The sequence below is a fragment of the Onychostruthus taczanowskii genome, unplaced genomic scaffold, assembly GCF_017590055.1.
Source record: "Onychostruthus taczanowskii isolate IOZ18803 unplaced genomic scaffold, ASM1759005v1 scaffold12, whole genome shotgun sequence".
In the NCBI taxonomy this organism is placed as follows: Eukaryota; Metazoa; Chordata; class Aves; order Passeriformes; family Passeridae; genus Onychostruthus; species Onychostruthus taczanowskii.
In genome coordinates this window covers 3,612,184-3,634,968 of record NW_024498351.1, presented here as the reverse complement: position 1 = coordinate 3,634,968, position 22,785 = coordinate 3,612,184, and the positions used below count along the sequence as shown (strand labels likewise).

At 37.1% G+C, this 22,785-nt stretch overlaps 1 protein-coding gene across 1 annotated transcript in view; it reads left to right on the top strand.

The window, feature by feature from the left end:
• The window catches only part of TNKS (tankyrase), a 128,493-nt gene that overhangs the window by 83,940 nt on the left and 21,768 nt on the right, over positions 1 to 22,785 (top strand). The window contains exons 6-15 of the mRNA XM_041395832.1: positions 824 to 918; positions 3,885 to 3,951; positions 4,391 to 4,577; positions 6,572 to 6,693; positions 9,274 to 9,365; positions 9,456 to 9,534; positions 18,137 to 18,308; positions 19,470 to 19,549; positions 20,561 to 20,706; positions 21,654 to 21,819. Coding sequence (XP_041251766.1) covers positions 824 to 918; positions 3,885 to 3,951; positions 4,391 to 4,577; positions 6,572 to 6,693; positions 9,274 to 9,365; positions 9,456 to 9,534; positions 18,137 to 18,308; positions 19,470 to 19,549; positions 20,561 to 20,706; positions 21,654 to 21,819 — 1,206 coding nt within the window. The remainder of the gene's footprint in view (positions 1 to 823; positions 919 to 3,884; positions 3,952 to 4,390; positions 4,578 to 6,571; positions 6,694 to 9,273; positions 9,366 to 9,455; positions 9,535 to 18,136; positions 18,309 to 19,469; positions 19,550 to 20,560; positions 20,707 to 21,653; positions 21,820 to 22,785) is intronic.

Genomic DNA, 22,785 nt, shown 5'->3' with positions numbered 1-22,785 from the left:
TTTTTGGTTTTTAACCTCTTGATAATGGTGAAATGTGACATCTCCCCTTGTAATACTGTATAATGATGTTTTAATGGTGACAGTAAAACTGTACTTGGCATAATACAGTGAGATATGTACACTTTCCCATGTTTCAAGCTGCTTTATGTGTGGGGTTTTACTGTGAGAAAATTGTATCATTTGGTTGCATGCCACAAAATAAATTGCAACAAAGATCCTCTGCTTCTCAGCCTTGGGAAGGAGGAAACAACATCATCCATTTCTGTAGGAAAGCCGTCCCCTCAGGCTGAGACAGCACAAAAAATTTGTTTTATAATAAAAAAGCTTTTAAAAATAAACTTCAAGGGGGATTACTGTTGTCAACTCAGCTCAAAAGCTTTCAGTTAAAATTCATATGAGCTAGCCATGGAGAAAGGTGTTATTACTCTGTTGTTATGCAGCAAGGTGCATTACTGATGAAGACCTGTATTTTGCAGGAAACTGCAATCTGCATACAATTTTCTTTGTCTTACCACAGTACAGAACACATATGGATACTTTTTTGGTGCAGATTATAATGATTTTTAAAATTAGCTTTAAATTAAGAGGCTGTTGCTGCCTTAGGGGTGCCTGTATTCTTACCCACCTTAAGGCACGTTTTTTTTTTGTTTGACAACAGGAGGGGCCTGCATGTGCTGTGTATTTGTTAATTTAGCTAATGACAGAAGGGTACTCAACTTATCTTGGTGCAATGTATAAGAGTAACTGAGGGTATTTCAATGGCAGGAAGTACAGGATTTCAGATTGATGTGGCTCCCATTCTTCATCTTCTTTTGTTTTGCAGTCCACTCCTTTACACTTAGCAGCTGGCTACAACAGAGTTCGGATAGTCCAGCTTCTGCTTCAGCATGGTGCAGATGTACATGCAAAGGACAAAGGGTATGTACAGTTAATTGATTTATTACCCGTTTGCAGCAGTGGTTCTGTATTAGGCAAGATAGAGAATGATTTCTTTGGTTCATGTTGCAGCACAATCTCAAATAGTTGTCTAAGAATGTGGTATTTCCAAAATCTGAATGTGCTTCAGATTAGTTGTGATTGCACTTGTTTTAAGGCTTCTTTTGCACCTTCAGAATTTTTCTGAACTTTGAGCTTTACTTCCATTCACAGACTACCCTTTAAAATGATGGACTAACAGCATTATTTTTGTAAAGGTGATGGGGAGAAGATACAAGTGCTTAGTGAAAAATGTGCATTGGAAAACTTATCTATGGCCTCATTACCTTGTTTCACATATATGGATGTAATTCCAAGTAACATCAATAATGCTCATGTGCTCACAACTAGTGGTCCTCATAGATGTATCTTCATTGGAGCTGACAGCAAAAATCAAGATATAGTAGAGGCTAAACTATTCTATATTTGCATTAAGGGTGGTAGTTATGTAAGATATCAGCAAAGTGCACAGCAGTCAGAAATCTGAAATGATGCTTGCTGTGTGTTGTTCTCAGCCATACATTTCTGATCTCTAAGATGATGATTTTCATGAAGATTGGATTTGGAAGGCTTAGTCCTAACATGGTAGAAATTGGGCCCCTAGTTAAAGGCATGCATTTTGTATTCAGAATCCATAGAAGATATGTGTGTGTGCTGTCTCCAGCAGCAAACCTGAGGCACTGCCTGTATTTTCATTTTCTGCTAGTGTTAGAAGTGATTTTAAATTTTCTTAGATTCTTTCCTTTTTTTTCCTTCCTCTCCAAAACAGTCCAAAGTGTACTTAAACTTGTAAAGTTTGATTAATTGTAGCTCTTTCATCTGTCCATTTACCCCAATGGCTTTTTTTAACAGTATTGTTGTTAAATGCATAATGATGTATTATGCAAGTCAAAACCCCAAAAATACGCCCAAAAAAACCCCACAAAAATTACAGAAAACCAAAACACACCACAACCCCCCCCCCCAAAAACAGAAAACACAACAAAACACCTTCCCCCTGCCCCTCAAAAAAATCCCACAAAAAAAAAGTCACAAAAGTCCTACAGTAAAGCTCCATATAGTACCTATTTAGGTAGATCAAACATTATTTAAGCAGGTTGAAGGTCTTTTGTACCTTTCCAAAATTTCAGCATCAGTTGGTAGAAAATTTCAGTGTAGATGCTGTAATGAGTTTTGAACAATTTCCTTGGAGTGTATGAGAGGTAGTTAAGTTGAACTTGAACTTGGGGCTGGAGCAGGAGGGGAAGGAAAGCAAACAAAGAAAGGAAAACCTTTCAATACTTACTCTGTACTGAACTTTAAAAGAACCTAAACATATTTAGAAACATCTAACATCCTAGTAAGCACCCACTTTTTTTTTTTTAGTGGCACCACACATTTAGAATCAGTGTGGTGTTTTGTTTTACCTTGGTGTTTCTTATTTATACATAATTTATAAGTAAATAGGCTATAAATAACTGTCACTTTTCATTTAAGGAGCTAAATTAGGGTACATTGATTTTATAGAACTCTTAGGTTCTCTTCAATGGAGTCAATTCAGAGAAAGTACTTAGAAATTGTTCTGTATTTTCAAAATGGTCACCACTTCTAGTTACTCCCAAAGAGAAGTGCAGCCGAGGAAGCAGCTCTTTCTCCACTGGTCATTCCTTTCCCTTACTGCTGTTGTGCTGGAAGAGGGAAGGGTAGGGGATGCTGCCAAAGCAGACAGGTGCATTGCTTCAGGATTGTCTTTGCTGACAGGCCTTGAAGCCCTCAGTCCTCTAAGATGACCATCATTTTGGAAGGGGGCAGGTTTTTTGAGTGCTCTGTGGAATGGATAGTCTGTCTCTGTCTCACATACGCACCCATAAGTTGTAATTAAAAAAAGTAATGATGGATAAAACAGTCTGAAAAATTTTCCCCAAACAAATTTTCCTCTCCTGTGACAAATGTGTTGCTGCTTCTGAGAGCATCCACCTTAAAATTAAGTTTATTTAATTGCTGTCTACTGCTTGCTGTCCTAATTATCTCTGAGTTGGTTTTGCAGTCCTGGGAATTACCCCCTGTATTTTTCATAGGTATTATGGGGTTAATTATGATTTTCATATATTATGTGTACTGATCTGTTGAGCCATAACTAGCCTGTCATGCTTGACTTGAATTAAACTAATTTTGCCCTCTGCAGTAATTGCCCATCTCACATCTCCTTTTCAATGCATGACTTTTATTACATCTTGTGCTTGTGACTAAATCCCTGTTATTTACTTTGCTAGTGTCATTTTTAAGTATGGCCTGCAGTAATATAACACTACAAAAATTACAGGGACTCTCTTAGAAGTATCTTGAACAGTTAAATAGGTTGTACTGTAAAAAATGGAGGAAAATCAGGTCATTCCACAGTCTAGAGCAGCAATTTGTGTCTGCTTTCTATGGATATTTGTACATCTTCATAAAATACCCAGGAGTTACGTTAGTGTTATCTGGGGAGTTTTGCCTTTCACATAGCATTTTAAACAGGGGTTCCTATTTAGGCAGAAGCAGAACACTGTTGAGGAAATTGAATGTGGAATGGGACTTTTCCCTCTCCTTAACAGCATCAAGAAAGATCACGTCAAAGCCAGTTAATGCTTGTCTTAATGGTAGATTAAACATCTGTGGCCTTTTGAGGCAAAAAAAACCAAACCCACAGAACAAAAAAACCCTCAAAAATCAAGCAACAAAACCCCAAGTTTTAATGCCACTCTTAAATAATGTGTTGTTTGGTAAAGTCAGATTTTCTCATTAGTTTGTAAATCCTAATTTTTAAATGCTTAACTACTTAAATATTTTAACTTTAATTTGGTCTTTTCATCTCAATAGGGAGAAAATTGTTCCTCCCTTAAAAATGCCACTTTAAAAAAATTTGTAATTTGCCCTTTTCTTCCATGCAGTGGTCTTGTGCCTCTTCATAACGCATGTTCCTATGGACACTACGAGGTTACAGAGCTGCTGCTTAAGGTAAGCAGAAGGATGGGAAGTAATTACTGTTGATTTAGGTGTGTTATGAATGAGATATGAACTGTTTATATCAGAGTTGAAAAGTAAGATTATTTTTTTCCTGACAGTAACAGATTTCAAACATTATATTATCATTTCAGAAGCCTGCAACTGTAGGTCTTTGTTGAAACAGTATATGTTTTTTTCTCTCTAATTTCTTTGGACTGATAGCAAAGTTGAATCTTTCTGTTCAAAAATTAGCTCACATAAAAATTCCAATTATTTTTTGCAGATTCAATGGTATTTTTGTGTATGCTGGTATTTTAAATTAAATTTTGTTTGTGTGTGTTCACACATGAGTGATTTGAACCAATTTTGGTAAAAAAATGAAAAGTTGTAAGCTTTTTAGTTGTTGAAGATGATTTCTTCCTAATCCAAGGCTTTTTTTTTGCTGTGCTAGCATGGTGCCTGCGTGAATGCTATGGACCTCTGGCAATTCACCCCGCTGCACGAGGCTGCTTCCAAGAACCGTGTGGAGGTCTGCTCCCTCCTGCTGAGCCACGGCGCCGATCCCACCTTGGTCAACTGCCACGGCAAGAGTGCGGTTGACATGGCTCCAACGCCTGAGCTCAGGGAGAGACTGACCTGTAAGTGCTTCCAGACTGAAAACACGTGGTGGTGGGTGGGTGAAAGGGATGCTTTCCTTCCAGGCCACCTTCCTCAAGCTTCAGAAGTGGACACAGAGCAGCAGAGCAGCTTTGAAGTGCACAGGTACCTCTGATACATTCTTTGTCATATTGCCTGGTTTTCTGAAGTTTAGATTTATTAAGGCACTGCTAAATCAGTGACTTAGGGTTTTTTTTATGTTTGAAGTCCAGTTCAGTCACACAGGAGCCTCTATATTGAGGCTCTGTATTGCATTTAGAAACTTACAGAAGGTAAGTAGCTTTGATGTGCAACCCTGGAGATGGAAATTCCATCACCTTCTTTTGTAGCAATCCTTGTGCTGTTTACAAACCAATATTTCATCTCTAATTTTAACTTGTATGCCTTTGCTTTCCCTCTTTGGGAGATTTGTTTCCTGACTCTTATAAAATGTAAAAGATAATTAAATTAGACATATATGTAAACAGAGCATTATGAAGTCACAGAAAACTTCTTGAGAATTAGAATCTCAATTATAATTAAGTTTTTGGTTTTGTCTCTCACCTTTCCAGTATAGCAGAAGCCCCCAGACACTAATAATGTGATCCTGCACTACTCACAATCACAGCTAGTCAGGTTTTAATCTAGTCACTCTTCTTTGCAGGGAAAGATGGTGAGATTATGTACAGCAGAAAACTTTGGTCTAGAAGAAAAGAGGAGGGCATTAGTATCTTTTAGGTACCTCTCTACTCTGAGTCCTGGGCTATAGTTTCTGGCTCTGAGGGAGGTTAATTTAGCATTTATTTAAATTAACAAGCAAAAAAATTTCAGTTTAAACTTCGGTTTATTTCTGTACTTAGAGTTCCTTAAGAGCAATGAGGGAAAATTCATGTCCATTAGCATCCACTGAAATGTGTAAACAAATGGGAGCATTATGTCAAATTTGACAGTATCTTGCATTTGCATCCCAAAATATCATGGTTTTATGTTATTGAGTTGTTTCATCTTATATTTTGTAATAAAGTTGTTTCATCTTATATTTTGTAATAAAGTTACATTTGTTATTTCAAGATTTATTTGCACTTGTGCTTTGAGTAGTGCTTTGCTTACAAAGAAATTTAAACCAGACATTAAAACAAAGGTGAGAGAAGAAAGCCCCTCATTGACAAACTTAGGATTTCAAGCTTGGTTATGAAACAAAAATATTTATATTTTTACTGAAATTGAGGTATTTTTTTCTAGTTCCCATGGTCAGATGTCATTTTTGCTAACCTGCCTTTTGTCTGAACATTTTAAGAGAAACACTTCTTTTCAAATTTAAAGTTATTTAAAACTCAAATGAACTACTTGCTGAGCTAAACAAGATTTGGAAATAGCAAAATTAGTAAGCTCTACCTGCAAAGATATACCTGCTGTCAAAACTTGTTTCATCTCTGGAACAGGCTGGCTTCAAGTGCTTAGCTAGTTACCTTTCTTTAAGACCAATAGTTTAGTATTTTATATTTCAATTTTATATATGTATTATTGCTGTTTTTGGTTTTTTGTTATTGTTGTTATTTATAATTTTTTTAGAAATTATATATGTATACACTTAATATACTTTACAGTGAATTCTTTGTCATACAAATACAATAAAGCTTTTGAAAAACAACTGTAATGCTTTATTTTCTTAAGAATAGCTCATAGCATTGTGCTCATTTGAACACAGATGTGGGTAACATAGAGGTCACATATGCATTTAATGTCAAGTGGGTGGAGGATAAAAGGGGGAAATGCTATAAGGATTTAAGTCAAGGAATAGCTTTCCCTGTCCTTTAGCATATTTCTTTGGTTTGAGCAAAGCTTCTTTCATGTTCTGTGTCCCAGGTCAGCTGGCACCCAAAGACATGCAGAAGCACTCCTCTTTCCTCTTAACTGAGTATAGCTGTCTTTCTGTAATAATATCTTTAAATGTGACATTTTGCTGAATATTAAATGTGTCTTTTTCCTCTAACAGATGAATTCAAAGGACACTCTCTTCTGCAAGCAGCCAGAGAGGCAGACCTAGCCAAAGTGAAAAAGACACTTGCTTTGGAGATCATTAATTTTAAGCAGCCACAGTCGCATGAGACTGCACTGGTGAGATTATACAGTCAATCCATTTGTTTAATGATAAATGTGCTGGGAGCCTGGAGTCAAGGAGTTTCATTTCTACACTATGAAAATACATTCATCATCTGAGATAGAGAATTTGGCATTAAACACTTTCTATGCTTAAATAAAATCGCCACTACAGAAAAAACATCATATAATTTATTTTATCACTTTTTTCCTTCCTTCTGGTAGATTACAGAAGCTCTCCAGCTACTCTTCACTTTTTAATTTTCAGCTTCTTTTGCATTTTTTCCTATAAACCTCTTTTTGTGTTGGACTGTTGCTGTGGTTTTTTATGTGATTAAATTTTATTTCTGTAGCCCAGTGGTTTCCTTCATGGTTTATGTGAACAAACTTGGATTACAAATTTTCTTCATAGGATGCATAAAATTGTGGTGAAAACTGATGTATATCACGGAGTCTTACAAGTTTGTAATAGTACTGACAATACCACGTTAGCTGTAAAAACAGGGTTCTTTTGAGACTTTCCTTGCAGTATTCTGCTCTTATTAAATTGTTTAAAGAAGCAGTGGAAGCAAAGAACACAGCCAGTATCCCAGATGTAGTGAAAACTTTGAAGCTGAGACTGATGGTATTATTAAAACCACTATAGTTATGATACTTTATTCCAATGGAACATTTTCTTCCCAGTGGCAGGTCTCAGCTGCAGGCATGCAGCTCCATATTTAGTGTTGAAAACATTGTGATCAGAACATTGTGTGTTGGGTACCAAGCATCCATATGCTCTGTTTCCTCTGTGGAGGACTCATCATCCTTGCCTGAAGTTAGAGGCAAGATAGAGAAGAGAGGTTTATAGGCTGAATATGAAGACGGTATGAAATTTGGGATGATGTTATCCTTTTTTATCCTTTTCTTTCTGAGCGTATCAGCTGCTGCTATGTGGCATCTCTTTAGCTGTGTAATGATCACTTCATAGTCCTCTGATGTTCTTTGCTCTTTTCTGCCTGCTGATTCTACAGAGACAGCTGGACCAAATGGAATATTTTAGGTCTATTGATGTATTTGGTTCACTGTTCACTAAGTGCTTGACTGTGATTTTTCAGTTTTTGGCTGCTATATGTGAGCTTTCCAAATTGTCACCAGTCCAAATGAAAGGACGTAGCTTCCAGGATCAGATGAGGTTGTGTGTAATCTAACTGAACTATTTCTGCCCTAAGCATGATAACATTTTCCATGGGCCACTGGCATCCCTGCTGAATTAGACAAAAGGCCAAAGCAAGCACCTGACAGGTTTTAGTGTTGCTTTGATGTTTGGAAATACTTCAGCATTTATTGTTTTTAGGACTTCTTTTTCATATAGGCAGGAAATGGAGACAGGATATTATCTGCAAAGCCTTAAAAATTCTGCCTCACTTCACAGCAAAAGTTGATCTTAATGTTTATTTACAAAACTTGCCTTTGCAAAATTTGGATGTGCCCTGCTGATTAATAACAGTGTGGAAGCTTTAAGGCTGAAACTGGACAAGAGATGGTTATTGGTACTATTATTAGTACTACCTAGTATTATTAGTATTACGTATTAGCATTGGGTTTGGGGTCTGTCTAACTGTAAACACTATTGTTTTGCTCTTGGAAAGTTAGAGAACTCTTCCAGGAGACTTTCTACCTTTCATGGGTTACTGGTTTAAAATGTGGGTAAAGATATAAACAGAAAAATCCAAAACTTTCTCCTGTTTCTCATAGTCTGCTATCCTGAGAGGTCCAAACTTGATATAAGCATTTCTGGACTTGATTTTGAAGCTGGGTATTTAATCTTATCTGGAACCATGCTGGCAATTCCAGGCTTAAGGAATACATTGATAGGGCTGCTGTTGAGACGCCAACAGATGCCAGCCACATTTAGGGCAATAGTTACACTTAGCAAAGGGCTGTGTGGTCCCACAAGGGCAGGCATGAGCATTGAGAATCCCTGTGCTGAAGGCTGTATCTTTCTCATAGCATGGGAAGAAAGATAGATACTCTAAGAGAAATGTATTGCCTGTTTGCTTATTACATAATTGCAGTTTGGTGCATGATGCAAACGGCCATTAACAAGGTCAGTACACATTGGAACAGAGGAAGAACCAAAGTGATGTTCGAGTCCTGTCAATTTGACAACTGCAGCAGAATCCTTACAGACCCCTTTGGAGACCCTTTGTAAAAAGCTAGGCTGTTTCAAACTCTTTGTCTTTCCCTCCTTTGTTCATTATGTGTCAGCTTTGTCCTGATAGCTGGTTAATGTAGTTGGGACCATACTGCTTTTTTCCTAAGTGACAAACAGCTTTAAAATTAAAATTGTTTTTCTGAGTAGAATAATTTAACATTGATCACTAACCTGTATTTTGTTCAGTATGATGAATTCTGTTTGTAAATTTTTTCGTCTGTTTTGAGCAGAATAATTAAGGGATGAAGTAATGTATCTTTAAAGTTCTTTATCGACTGTGTAGTTGAAATATGCTTTATATTTACTTTTTAGCAGAATAATTAAGTGATGAAGTAATGTGTCTTTAAAGTTCTTTATCGTCTGTGTAGTTGAAATATGCTTTATATTTACTTTTTTTGCAGCACTGTGCTGTTGCTGCCGTGCATCCGAAGAGGAAACAAGTTACAGAACTATTGCTCAGGAAAGGAGCAAATGTAAACGAGAAAAACAAAGAGTAGGTTTCTGAAATGTTTGAGTTTTCCAAAGGCCTCTGTCATACTAGGAATGTAAAAAACTAATACATCATTTTTTCCCCCCCCTCTAGTTTCATGACACCTTTACATGTTGCAGCTGAAAAAGCTCATAATGATGTCATGGAAGTTCTGCATAAACATGGAGCAAAGGTAAATATACTTGCATGTATTTTATTTAAGTCAAAGGTCAAGAAGAAGGGTTATGTTGATTATATACCACATAAGTTTTTGTGATAGCTGCTGCTTTTTGTTCTGTATGCCTTTTGCTTCTTGTGTTAATCTTGAAGTGAGTTTTGTCTGAAATCAGTACAGGATCCTCAGGAATCCCATTTAAAAAGTACTCCTCTCCAAGTAACTGAATAAAGGTTTTTAGTATTTAAAAATATCATTTTAAATGAACCTTGATATAATTTCTAATAAATAAGGTTATCTAGGTGCCTCGCATTGCTTTATCTTGTTGACTTGAAAATATCCAATGGCTGAGGGTACTGACACTGAGTTTAGTATCCTAACGCTGAGTATTCCTTAGCCCTTGCTTCCTTCTTATTCTCAGGGTCAGATTGTTTTGCTGTGCCTTTTAGCTATTGGTAGGTGCCAACCTAATTTGTGAGCTTGTGAACACAGTGTTTAGCAAGTTATTAAAGACAGAGAAGGGTATAACAAACTTTGTTTAGAATGTGGTTTAACCATCTTTCAAAAGTGTTTTGGAATGATCTTTCTACAAGTTTAGCAGCAAACTTAATATGCATGGTAATGATATACATCGCCACTTAATTTTCTCAGAAACTCTTCTTGATGGATACTTTCTTTGCATTGGCTAAAATATAAAAGATCTCCTTGTTTTTGCTTTGAATGGGGCTCAGATTACTCTTTTTAACTCTTCCTCTCCATTCAGGGAGCTAGAAATGAAGAGCTCACTGTTAAGAATTATTACCTGTTGTATTATATTATTTTATGTAATAATGATTAAGTGTCACTCTTGCTGTGATAGGGGGTATGGGCAATGTAGTTGTATGCACAGTCAAATGTTTTTATTTTGAAACGATGAATTTTAATTTATAAGCCTGTATGAGAGCTCCCTGCAAGATTTTTTATTCACTTCCGTAGTACTTTAATGGATCATAAAATAGCTTAACAGCAATACCACAGCAGAGTTGATCGTATTTGAGAGTCCTAATGCACTGGTGACTATTAAGTTTTGCCTAAGGGAGAAAGCAAGGCCAAAGTTCTTGATTGTAATCATTAAAACTGTTGGTTATTATTTTCCCAGATTCACTCTTAGTAGCATACCTATGCGCTGAAAGTAAAAAAATTCATTTTGCCATAGGAATAGATACCTCATAACTTTTATGGATCTGCTTTTGCACAGGAATTCAGTCCTGATGGTATTTGGATAGGCACTGCACTGGACATGCTGGAGTTTCAAATGTACTGACACCAAAGTACTGCCTGCTTTGAAATACAAGGATCTTCTGTGTGCTGCTACTGTGCTCTCCTTATTTAAATTAGTGCTCCCTTGAAAATCTATCTCAGTTGTAGTCAGGTTCAGGAGTAAGCTCAAAGATGGCATCCTTACTAGAATGGACCCATTTGGTTTTGTCAGTAGCACGTTCTGATTATAGCTTTTAATAAGTAATTATTTTATCTCCTGAAGCAGGGATTCCTAAATTGTGATCCATGAGTCACTTGTGAACTGATTAATGGTGCTGAGTGGTGCACAGTTATCTAGAGAATGATGCTGAGTGGTGTGTTCTGTCTTTTATTGCATCAGCAGTATGAAAATAGAGGTACACAGTGATCATTAAACCTCCTTCTTCATTCATATCCCATATCCTATGTTACTCTGAGGATAGCCCATTCACATTTATGATCTAGCAAAGCACTTAAGTGCTAAGGCAGGAGACTAATCAAAGTTAATATTAAGTGCATATTTCCATAGTCCAGTGGATCAGTGTCCAAAGTTTCTTAGCTGTAAAACAGTAAATAATGCACCCATAATTTTCAATGAGATCATTAAGGCTTTATGAGGCACTTTGAAGTTCCCAGATGGGATATGCTCAAGGGTATTCATTAACTTCGCATATTTAATCACTCTAAATTGTTTGTCTTGCTTGTATATTATCATTTGACCTGTTGCTCATGCTTTGACTATAGACATTCAGTTCATCAGGTACTCTTGATTCTTTGTTTCTGACTGGTGTGACATGGCAGCTTTTGTTCCTGAGGCATGATAAGGGTTTTGATGTTTTTCTTTTGTTGTGTGTTTGGAAGTTTTTCCTTCATGTTTTCTCTTTTTGTGTCTTGAATTTTATGTACTTCATAAGATGTAATCAGATATATTAAGCTCTTAGACCATGTCTGGTTGTATTTTTTACAAGAGAGGGTTCTCATGAGCTGGTGAATCTAGTCTCCCTGTGACAGCAGCATCACAGTGAAGGTCCATTTGTTCTTTGAACTGCACCCTTCTGATTTTTAAATACCTCTCTTCTTATTTGATGCTTCCTTCACTGAGGTATTTGCACTGAACAAACTGATTCTTCTTAGACTTCGTTTTGGTAAGCTAAAAGCCTCAAACACCTAATCTTCCCTCATAAGGGAATGTTGCCTTTTCCTGTTCATTCTTATAACACCTTCTTTTTACTAGCACCAGAGGAAATCTTGCAGTTCAGGCAACAAGAATAGAATTCATTCCATCACTGCTTTCCATGATGGCACTTCTGTACCTCTGTTGTAAGTGCCTGGTTAATGCATATTGAGTTCATATTTGCCTTTTTAATAGACATGAGACAGTAGGAATCAGATCCTTCCTCTAATCTCACAGTGCACAGAGAATCTTGGTTTTACTAATATTTTATATTTGTGCCCTTCAGCACAATTCTCCTGTTCCACAGTCATTAATGCAAATAGTAAAACAAAATTATCCCACAGCCAGCCATCAAGCAGCCTTCCCCTTTTCAATATATTTAGTTTTTCCATCAAACTATATTTTTTCAATATAAAATAAAATAAAAATTTCCACTGTGATCTCTTACAAAATGCTTACTGAAGTGTGTATGGATGATATCTACCATGTAGGGTTTTTTCACTTTGCATCCATTTCTTTTGTCAAATGAGAGGTACTGTTAAAGCCAGCTTTAATCCCCTTTCTGGAAACCACTACTGATTACTGAGAGAGTAACAATTTGAAAAAGATGTGCAATTCAAGGAAAGTAGAACTTTCTTCTTCTGAAATACTATGACAGAAGGAAGCCAGCTGATCCACAAAATAGCCAGCAATAATAGCTCTAGGAGACAAAGTCATATAAAGTTCTGTAGATAGAAAACAATTTAGGATTGTTTTAGCATTTTATAGGAAATTCTTTTGTTTTCATGATGAGCAGCTGTGTCAGACAGCAAGAGTGAGTTCACATACAGTGAAGTATATGTGTGTAGCCTTTTTTTGTTCTATGGAAAGGGCTAAAGCACGATAAAGATTGCTTTAGGGAATTTGGGATGAACAGGGGATGGTTTGTGGTCTTGGAGCTGGATTTAATTATGCAAAAGGTCTCACTGTGTAAATATGCCATTTCAAGTATGTTGGATGAGAAACAGTGAAGGACTGCTTGAATAACATGTGCTTGATCGAGACTTGTTTTACAGAAAGAACATCTGAGAACATCGATCTCTTCACTCTGGTGACCAGTGGCAGAACCTGAGAGAACAGCATCAAGTTGTGTCAGGGGAGGTTTAGGCTGGATATCAGGAAAAGGTTCTTCACCCAGAGGGTGGTTGGGCCCTGGAACAGCTCCCCATGGAAGTGGTCACAGCTCCAAGCCTAACAGAATTCAATAAGCATTTGGACAGTGCTCTCAGGAACATGGTGTGACGCTTGGGGTGTCCTGTGCAGACAGGACCCATTGATGATCCTGATTGTTCCCTTCCAGCTCAGGATATTCTGATTCTGTGATTTATATTGGCAAGAATTAACCTACTGGCAGGCAATTAGTCATAAATTGCTTATTTTGGTGTGTCTTGCTGGCCCTTACTGACAGGACAGACTAGGTTCTTAATTTGAGCTGTGAAGAAGTCCTTGTGCAAATTAGTTGTACATCAGCATGTTGTGTCTAATCAACAGACATTCCATGGAAGATGTTTTCATTAGCTTGGTACTTGAGTTTGCAGAAGTTGACTGTCAATTTAAAGAACAGGTGAGAAACCTTGGGATTTCTTAGACTTGTTTTCAAGAATGTTGATCATAAATATTTGTGGTTTTAATGTTTGTGTGAGACAGCATTTCACACCGCTGCTTATTTGATGTGGAATATTCTCAAAATACCATATAAAAAATAAAAGCAGAGCATCTTCAAAGAACCCTCAAACATAAAAAAAAATTTATTAGACCTGAATCAAACCTTCAAATGCCATGATTTTATCTTTGAAGATAATAAAAATCTTTAATTTAAAAAATAATTTGAAAGTGGTGAACTAGTAGAAATACATCCTGTCGTTGTATTTCTAGATTGTTGAACATTTCATGTGACTAAGTTTTTGTCCAAATTTATAGACACATGGGAAATTAATGTGTTCAAAAAGACACTCAGCTTTCTAGCAGTGCAGAAGTAAAGGATTAGGGTATTTTCTGAGCTGGAAGGATTGTTGGAAAGAAAGACCTGCAAGCATGCGAGTTCCCTGGTATCTTGGGCAAATGCAGAGATGATGATGCATGCTCTTTAATTATGATATTCCTCTCTTCTGCAAGAGAAAATAAGCCTTTTTAAGGTCATGTCAGAGAGATAGTGTCCCTATTCATGATGGTAGCAGAAATTAATTCATTCTGCTCTGCTGGGAGGATCTTGCTGTATGCATCTTTGCATAATGCAGTTATTTCTGTGCATTGGAGTAGCATGTTGACAGCCTTTCATGATCATGGATTTGCAAATGTTCACCATCTATCTAGATCCACACAACAAACTGAAATGTTTTTGAATAACCTTGTTGTGTAACACATTTACTTCCAACATTTCAGGGAGAGGTATGATTTTCTCAGGGAATTGTAAGAAAAATTAAATTGCCTTTCAGAAATGTAGCAGATTCAAGACTGTGATAGTTAACACCATAAAGACTTGTGTGGTCTGTTGTGATTGATTGGTTCAACTTTTCTCACTGCTTAGATGTCCAAACATCCTGACCTTAATCTTAAGCTTTTATGAAGAAGAGGTAATTGTGGAACATCTGACTGGATCCTATAGGAGCTTTCAGAGTGAAAGCTGACCATTTTTTTCCTGCTTTTTTCTGCTGACTGAGCTCGAAATTATCACCAGTGCTGCTTTACTCCTATGTTTATTGTTGGACAACGTCCTGGTTTAGGGAAAATTTTGGAGGAGACCTCTGTGCTTCTTCTCTCCCTCCCTTTGCTCTCAGAACCAATCTTAAAGGTGCTAAACTTATTCCTGGGCTAAACAAATGAATGGGGATACAAGCATCATTAAGTCACCCCAGGACCGGCAAAAAGGTGCTAAACTTATTCCTGGGCTAAACAAATGAATGGGGATACAAACATCATTAAGTCACCCCAGGACCGGCAGCAAGACACAAGACATACTGCAAGCTTGTCTTCAGAATTAATGCAGGAGGAGAGCAGTTAGAGCACTTGCATTGCAGGGAAGGATACTGTGATATGGAACTGCTGGCAGAGCACAAGTTTCACATGTGATTTTTAGAAGGTACATCTTTTCAAAAGATTTCACAGAGAAAATCGCAGTGCTTGGAAGCTGTTGCTTTTTGTTTGTAGTGTCAAGGAGCAGGAGGGATATTTAGCGCATTTGATCTTTATAGTAAGCCAATATGATCAGGAAGTATTGCAAAAAATGTTTCCTGAACAGATCTGAGCTGTTGAGCTGCCACAAGTGCCTGGCAGCCAAGGGAATAGTGCTGTAACTCTGTACACTGCTCCATGAGAGCAGCAGTGAGGGAAGGGCACATCTCAGTAATGTCTGATGATATGTGGCCATTTCCATTTCTCTACTGTGTCTGTTCAGGATGGAGAAGAGGAAATTAAGGGAGAGAGAGGAAAGAACAGAAGGAAGTCTGCATTGGGTGATACTGAATAGGACAGTATCTTTCTCTGAAACCACTTACTTAAAAACTCTTTTCAGTTGATAACTGTATTCTGCTTTTACATTGCATTTTGAGCAATGGAATGACTGCTTCCATGCTAAAAGGTGAAGAAATTGGATCCAGAGCCAGTGCGCTGTGGAATAAAGCTATCCAACCTGTCATTTTTAACTCCTTGCAGAAAACTTGTGTGTAAGATAATTCAGAGCTACAGCCTTCTAATTTCAGACTGCCTATAAAAGGGACCAAATCGATATTTATCTTTTTTTAATAAGTGCAGCTGGAACAATTTGGTTACTCAGGGCACAGTTAAAGCAGTACATCTTGCATATTTCACATTTTGTCAAACAGAGTTTAGACTTAACTTTGAATTTGAAAGGGCACATGGTTTTGGACCTGGTATTGAACAATGTTTAACCCAGGCATACGTCTGATTTTTATAAGACTTAAATCTCAGTTTTGCATTTCAATTTGTTGTGCTTAAGTTGATTTTCATTTGGAAGTAAGTCTTCTTGCACTAAGCCTTATTGGAGTATATTCTTTGGTTGGTTTTAGAGAAGTGGTGCATTATTAGTGAGAGAAGGTCTGCCCCAAAGTGAGCATATTCCCAATGAAATTGTCTTGCAAAGCCTAACTCTGCTCCTGAAGCAAAGAGCAGCTGCATTTGGTGCATGCATCTCTCTGTCAACTGCAGCCCTTTTTGTCTCAGAAGGAAGCAGGTATTTCTTCAAATGGCTGATGTTCTTCTGCCAGAAGAATTGATTGTTGGGAAAGATAATGGTTTAGAGGTGAAAGGAGACCTGGATAAGACATATGAGATGGCTCTGATGACTCTGACAGTGTTCTTTTCAAATGAATATTAACACCTTTCCAGGGACATAGTCAGTATCGAATTGTGCACAGTGAATGTCTTGGTGCTATTGCTTGTACAGTTTGTTCAGTACAGGCCTGTTTTACACAGGAAGTCAGTATTAAATAATACATTACTTACGATTTTCTTTTTGGATGAATGGTGTGTTATCAGCTACTGTGAGAATCCACAAATTTCATTTCATTCTGCTTTTACCATCACTAAACGTGTGTAGCCCCAGAGTTCTGCTTACCTCTGTGCCCTTATCAGTGGTGAAAGGTATCCGGTGTCCTGAAACAGATGAGGATCATCATCTGAACAAAATGATGAATTTGGGATATTCAGCATCTAGTTAATATTTATGATAGCAGTAAGTTTTTTATTTGAAACAAAACTTGTAGGGTAATCCCATTAGAGTGGCATGAGCTGAGCACAGTTAGAAGAAAGCAGACCTACTCTCCTGTCCATCTTGCTGCAAGAGAGGTTTGTGATCTGAGAAATTCCTACCCTGTCAGTCTGTAAAATAATTTCAGACAATATTGAATTACACTCTTCTTCGTTTATTTGGTTGTTCTTTTTTCTTTTTTGTGACTTGATATTGCACTATTGCAGGTATTTTACTTTTTTGCCCTATCTGGTAGTAGATCTTTACAGAGATAGTTTAATTTAGTTTTAGTTAAATTTTGTTTAGTTAAAAAATAAATGTCTTAACCAAAATGCTTTTTCACTGGTTTCATGAAGCATTTACATGCTGCATTTTAGATGAGAAATAACAAACAAAACCTTTGTTTGCTGTCACCTCAAAAATTTTGAGATGGTAAAAAGGTGGATTTTATACAGTAACAAAGTTTATTATGCATTCAGTTCACAGCCTGCAATCTGTAGGCTTGGAAACAGATAACAGGTTCTGAGTTGCTTGCAGAGACTATAGAGTAGTTCTGCATTTCATCAAGTGGTAAAAAAGCTGCTGGGCATTTGCATTTAAATTTGTCATGAATTGCTGCTAGGTACAGAGTATCTTCTTGAAAGGTTATTTTCATGGGGATGTTTTTCCGCTTTTAAAGCTCTCTATTATTCTCTTCCCTTTTTTTTTGATAGTGCACTGGGATAGATGCTTCTAGTTATTTAGCTGCTCTGTTAGATCTTGACAGACGGATGTGTTTCCATTATATCATACTCTTTGAAAATTATACTCCATTTTGCCTGTTTATGCAGCCTTGTATTGAGAAGAATTATATCCAGAATTATACTTAACATTCATGTAAAGGCACAAAAAGTGAGGAAGAAATGTTTGTATCCAATGTTCCCCCCCCCGCATAGAACTCTTGACATCTTTGTTTTGCATTAATTCTTGGTGCTGGGTAATGTTGAGTTACTCTCCTTCTGACAATGACAGATGGTAATTTCCTTAAAGCTGTAAGATCTTTGAATTGTTTGGTAACAATTTATGTCAAGTTACCTCTTTCTCCTGCTGTGATAGTGTTTCTTTTCTTGCACAAGGTTGGTCTTCCTCACATTTCTCAAAAGCTTGATTACTATTTAAAGTATGGTTCTGGGGATCCTATATTGCTTGTTAGCCATGCAAACAAATAACCTGTGTTGTTAAAAGACAGGAAAACATCTGTGGTAAATTATTTTTCCTTTGGAGTGTTTGCCTGTTTTGTCATTTGGTTTTATTTTATTGCAGCGCAGAATAATTGATAGGTAAATTGGTATGCTGGAAAATTCTTCGCTCCTGTTCAGGACAGGGACAGGTGCAGCCCTTTAATTACAAGAGTGTTTTATTTTATATTTCTGCTGCTTTTTCAGATGAATGCACTGGACACACTTGGTCAAACAGCGTTGCACAGGGCTGCGTTAGCAGGGCACTTGCAAACCTGCAGATTGTTGCTGAGTTACGGCTCTGATCCCTCCATCATCTCTTTGCAAGGCTTCACAGCAGCACAGATGGGAAATGAAGCAGTGCAACAGATCTTAAGTGGTGGGTAAAAGTAAAGGCTTGTGTATTTGAACTTCAGCTTCTCCCTTTACAGCTTTGAATCTTGTTTCTTTCTCAGTGCAAGAGACTTGAAGTAGTTTTCTCATCTCTCCTTTTTGCCATCAAATGCATACAACTACAGTATGTATTGTGTGACACTTGTCAGAAAGTAAGTAAACAGCTCTGCTCAGTTCAGTGATTTTGTGCATATTGGGAAGAAAATAACCATCTTGTAGATCTAGGATATGCTGCTGTACAAGGAGATTGTTAGAAGGTACATGTAGGGAGTTTTGGGATTCTTTTGGTAGCACGTTCCAAGGCAACTGGAATATTGCTGAGCATGTAAGAAACAATTTTCCCTGCATCAGTCAGCCTGTTAGGTACTCCCTACTTCAGCAGTCAGAAGCAGAGTGTTACTGGCAGAAAAACACTGATAGTTGCTAAACAGTTTGAACTTTTACTTCAAATCTCTTTCTTGTCCAGTAGAGAAAGATTTTATTGTGAAAGTGCTCTGGATAGTGCTTAGGTAATAATTTGTTTATATCTTCCATTAAAAAGATGAATAGATGTTTGAAGAGGGTACCATTATTTTTCATAGAAGTCCTTAAGGGTTTGCATCCTCTTACCCATGTTACATTTGAATTTTTGCAAGTAAATAGCTAGTAAAGAGCAAGTAACTCACCTTACAGTGAGATGTGCAGGTAGTCAAACAAAGGCAGATGTCCAGACAGATGAGAAGATACATAGCTAGAAACTCCATTTCCTCTAGTGTTTTCAACAATTAAAACAGGACAAAACAAGGGAAAAAAAATTACAGCAGTGCAAGGAAGGACTGTTTTGAAGTGTACCCACTCCTGAGATGTATCTGGTTACCTGGGTAGTGTTACCTGTTAAAATGTGCACATGAATGTATGTATGTGGATTGAGAGAGAAGAATGTTGGCAGAATCATGTCAGCTTTAGAGTCAAAATCTGTCTGATTTGCTCTAAAGCTAAAGCTCCTTATTCAGACATGTTGGCAATATCAACTTGAACATCACAACCCCAGCGGCATTTTCAAAAGTAACAACAGACCAACTTCACCCCCCAGCTTTGGAACATATGTTGAACACCAGTTAATACAAATAATCCTGAGTAATCCTAAGCCATCTTTTTCCCTGTGTAGAAAGTACACCTGTGCGCACATCCGATGTGGATTATCGGTTGTTAGAAGCATCCAAAGCTGGAGACTTGGAAACTGTGAAGGTAAGTTTGAACAGTTCGTATGAATTTTCTACTTTGCATTGCTGTGCAAGGCTTGTGGAAGCAGTGGCCAATGGATGATAAATCATAAAAAATAGGAAGTCATGGATCTTTCATTTTTTTTCCTCTAGAAAGTCGTACATTAAGATGTACTGAGGTGGGTTTCTCTTGGGCTTCTGCTTGTTTATTCTGCCAGTCCTTCACACAGTCATGTCTTTGATGGACTGAAGTGTAGCCATAATTCTTTGAATCAAACTCTGTGATTCTCAGAATCACAGTTTAGTAGAAACAAGCCCTCAGGTGCATGATTCAATCGGATGGCAAGCAAATACTCATAACAGGTAGCAGACTTCATATTTTAAACCATCCTTGATCTTAAGGTGAAGGGTCAGGCCGTGGAATCCCACCATCACACGAAGGTTTGATCTTGTTTTTTATATTTGGTCTGTGGACAAAACAGAGCAGGTGGAAGAGCCTGCAGACAAAAAAGCCTGCAGATGGACTGTTGTGCATACTTTCCCATCTTGAACTTCAATATGATATACATTAATATTCAAACAGCAGCAGTTTTCGGCACCAGCAGCTCCTTTGACTCCCAAGCTAAATATTTCTGGTTTTCTGAAGGCAGTATAAGCCACAAATGGTAATATATCTGGAGAAAGTTACATGGCCTTGAACCTGGTACTTGATGATGTAGAGGTTCACCCTTTCTTATATATCAGGAACATCTTTACACTACTACTATCATTTAAGTCTTATTTGTTATAGAAGTACATTCACCTGTAAATTTAGAGCTGCTATTTTTTTAACTTTGCATAAATGGAAAGAAATTTCCCGATACTTGAAAATTTTTTTATAAGTGGATCAAATTTTGTGTTGGGGTGTTTGAAGGTGGTAGTTTAGTTGTTTTCTTTTGAGTTTGTTTCATGTTTTGTTGTTGCTTTTTGGTTTTGGGGAGTTTCTTATTTGCTAGTTTTAGTTCTGTGCTAGATTTGTGTTCTTTTGTCTTCACAGCAACTTTGCAGCCCACAGAATGTGAATTGCAGAGATCTGGAAGGACGTCATTCAACACCACTGCACTTTGCTGCAGGATATAACCGTGTATCAGTGGTGGAGTATCTCTTGCACCATGGAGCAGACGTGCATGCCAAAGATAAAGGGTACATTTCATTCCTTGATATGTTCTGCTGTTCTCTGTTGGTGTGGGACTTACATCCCACTTATTCATTTTACTTCAGATTTCAGTGACCATGGTGTTCTTCTTTTGCAGATTTTTCTCTTTCCTCCTTGTTCTGTGTTGTTCCTGTGCTGTAGGGAGGTTTATAGACCATTACAACATACTTTGCTTTCTGGAAAAGCCAGAACATACATACCTGGCACTGTAATACATGATGCTTCTCTTCCCCTTTTTGCCCATTTTGGAGACTTTGTTTTGCGTAAAAGCAGCCTTTAACTTGTTTTAGGTGATCTAAAATTAGTTTTGAATAAAATGTGGTAAAATACCAGGGTTATCTCTGGGCATTTTTATAATTACATTAGCTTTTATTATTCAGTTAAATTATATACAAAACATATAAATATAAAACATTTACCTTTTTTTGCATTAGTTGCGAAGCAGCATGGTTATGTTCACTCTTTTACTCCATATATTAGTTCAGGGTGGAGGATAATAAATTTCAAATACTGTATTTTCAGACTTACCCTGGAAAAAGTGTTTGGATATCTTTCTGTATATATCAAATGTGCAGTACTTACTAATAACTGCACTTCAAACACCTTATATAGTGTTATGTCCTTCTTGAAATTTACACTCAAATATCCAAACTCAGACCAGCTGTGAGTCTTGCAATTTAGTTTTTTTCTATTATTAATAGCATTGAAGTTGCTTGTGGAAGCTGTAACATTGGGGCTTGCTAAGTACTTAAAAGTCTTGTGGATGAGACCTGAAGGAGGATAATTAAGTTTTAATTTATTTTTTTAGTAGAGAAATAAAACCATGAAAACTGAAAGACTGAAAGATAACAATGTCTGGTGAAAGTGGGAATTTTATCTACTGATTGCATATAGGATTTTATTCTCTAGCTGTTAATGCTTTCTCTTTGATTAGTGGCTTAGTACCCCTGCACAATGCCTGTTCTTATGGACACTACGAAGTGGCTGAACTCCTAGTGAGGCACGGTGCTTCTGTCAACGTGGCAGACCTGTGGAAATTCACTCCTCTACATGAAGCAGCAGCGAAAGGAAAATATGAAATCTGCAAACTGCTTTTAAAAGTATGTACTGGAGATCTCAGCTTTGTCTTAAAATGTGTATATACTTATTTTTTCCGAAGATGAATTAATGTAAAGTTAATTGCATTCAGTGAATTCTTTGTGGTGTCTTTGAATCAGTTTTCATCTTGCACTTGTCATATGGTTTCTTGTGTAATATCATTGACTTAAAAAGAATCATCAGTACAAGTAGTGTTTCCATCACGTGTATTAATAATGTTAGCCAAGTAGGACAAGACTCTGAAACTGAAAAAAACAGCTGAATTAATGTAAAAATGACAACTCCCTACCTTGTCCTATCCATCCCTTTCTGAAATAGTTATTGCATTTAAGTAAATTCTGTTAATACTTATGCAAGAGTGTGTTACAGAGCAATAGCTGAAGGTGGGTCCTAAATGCTGTTTGGTATGAGAGGAATTCAAAACTGTTATGTTAATGTATAATTTATCAAGCTCCTGGAGGAAATGCATGTTAATATACTGTGGCATAAATATTCATTATACTTAGAGGAAGAACCTGTAAAAAGCATGAGGTAATGCAAAGTTATTTTCAGTGAGAAACATGAGTTTGAGAAACTTCTTAACATAAGGTCAGATCCTGCCCTGAGAGGATGAAAAGGGGTGCTAGAGTAGAATTTCTTGCCAATCCCATTTCCTCTTTCCACTGTGCCTACTTATGTCCCTCTGAAGCACAACATTTAAAATAGGAGAAAGTCAGAATATGGATAGTCTTAAAATAATGAGGATCTACTCCAGCCACTTTTCATTTGCGGCTGCAAAGCCCCACTATTTCCCTCCTATATCATTAATAATTTCACTTGATTACCAAAAAAGCAGTCAGAGAGAGAAGAATGATAGTTTGAAGCACATCTACAGCAGAAACCAGGAGATATTAAGAGATGTCTATGGAGTAGGCATGGTGGTGGCCTGGAAGTAACACTCTAATAGAGATGATAGCTCAGTGTTGCAT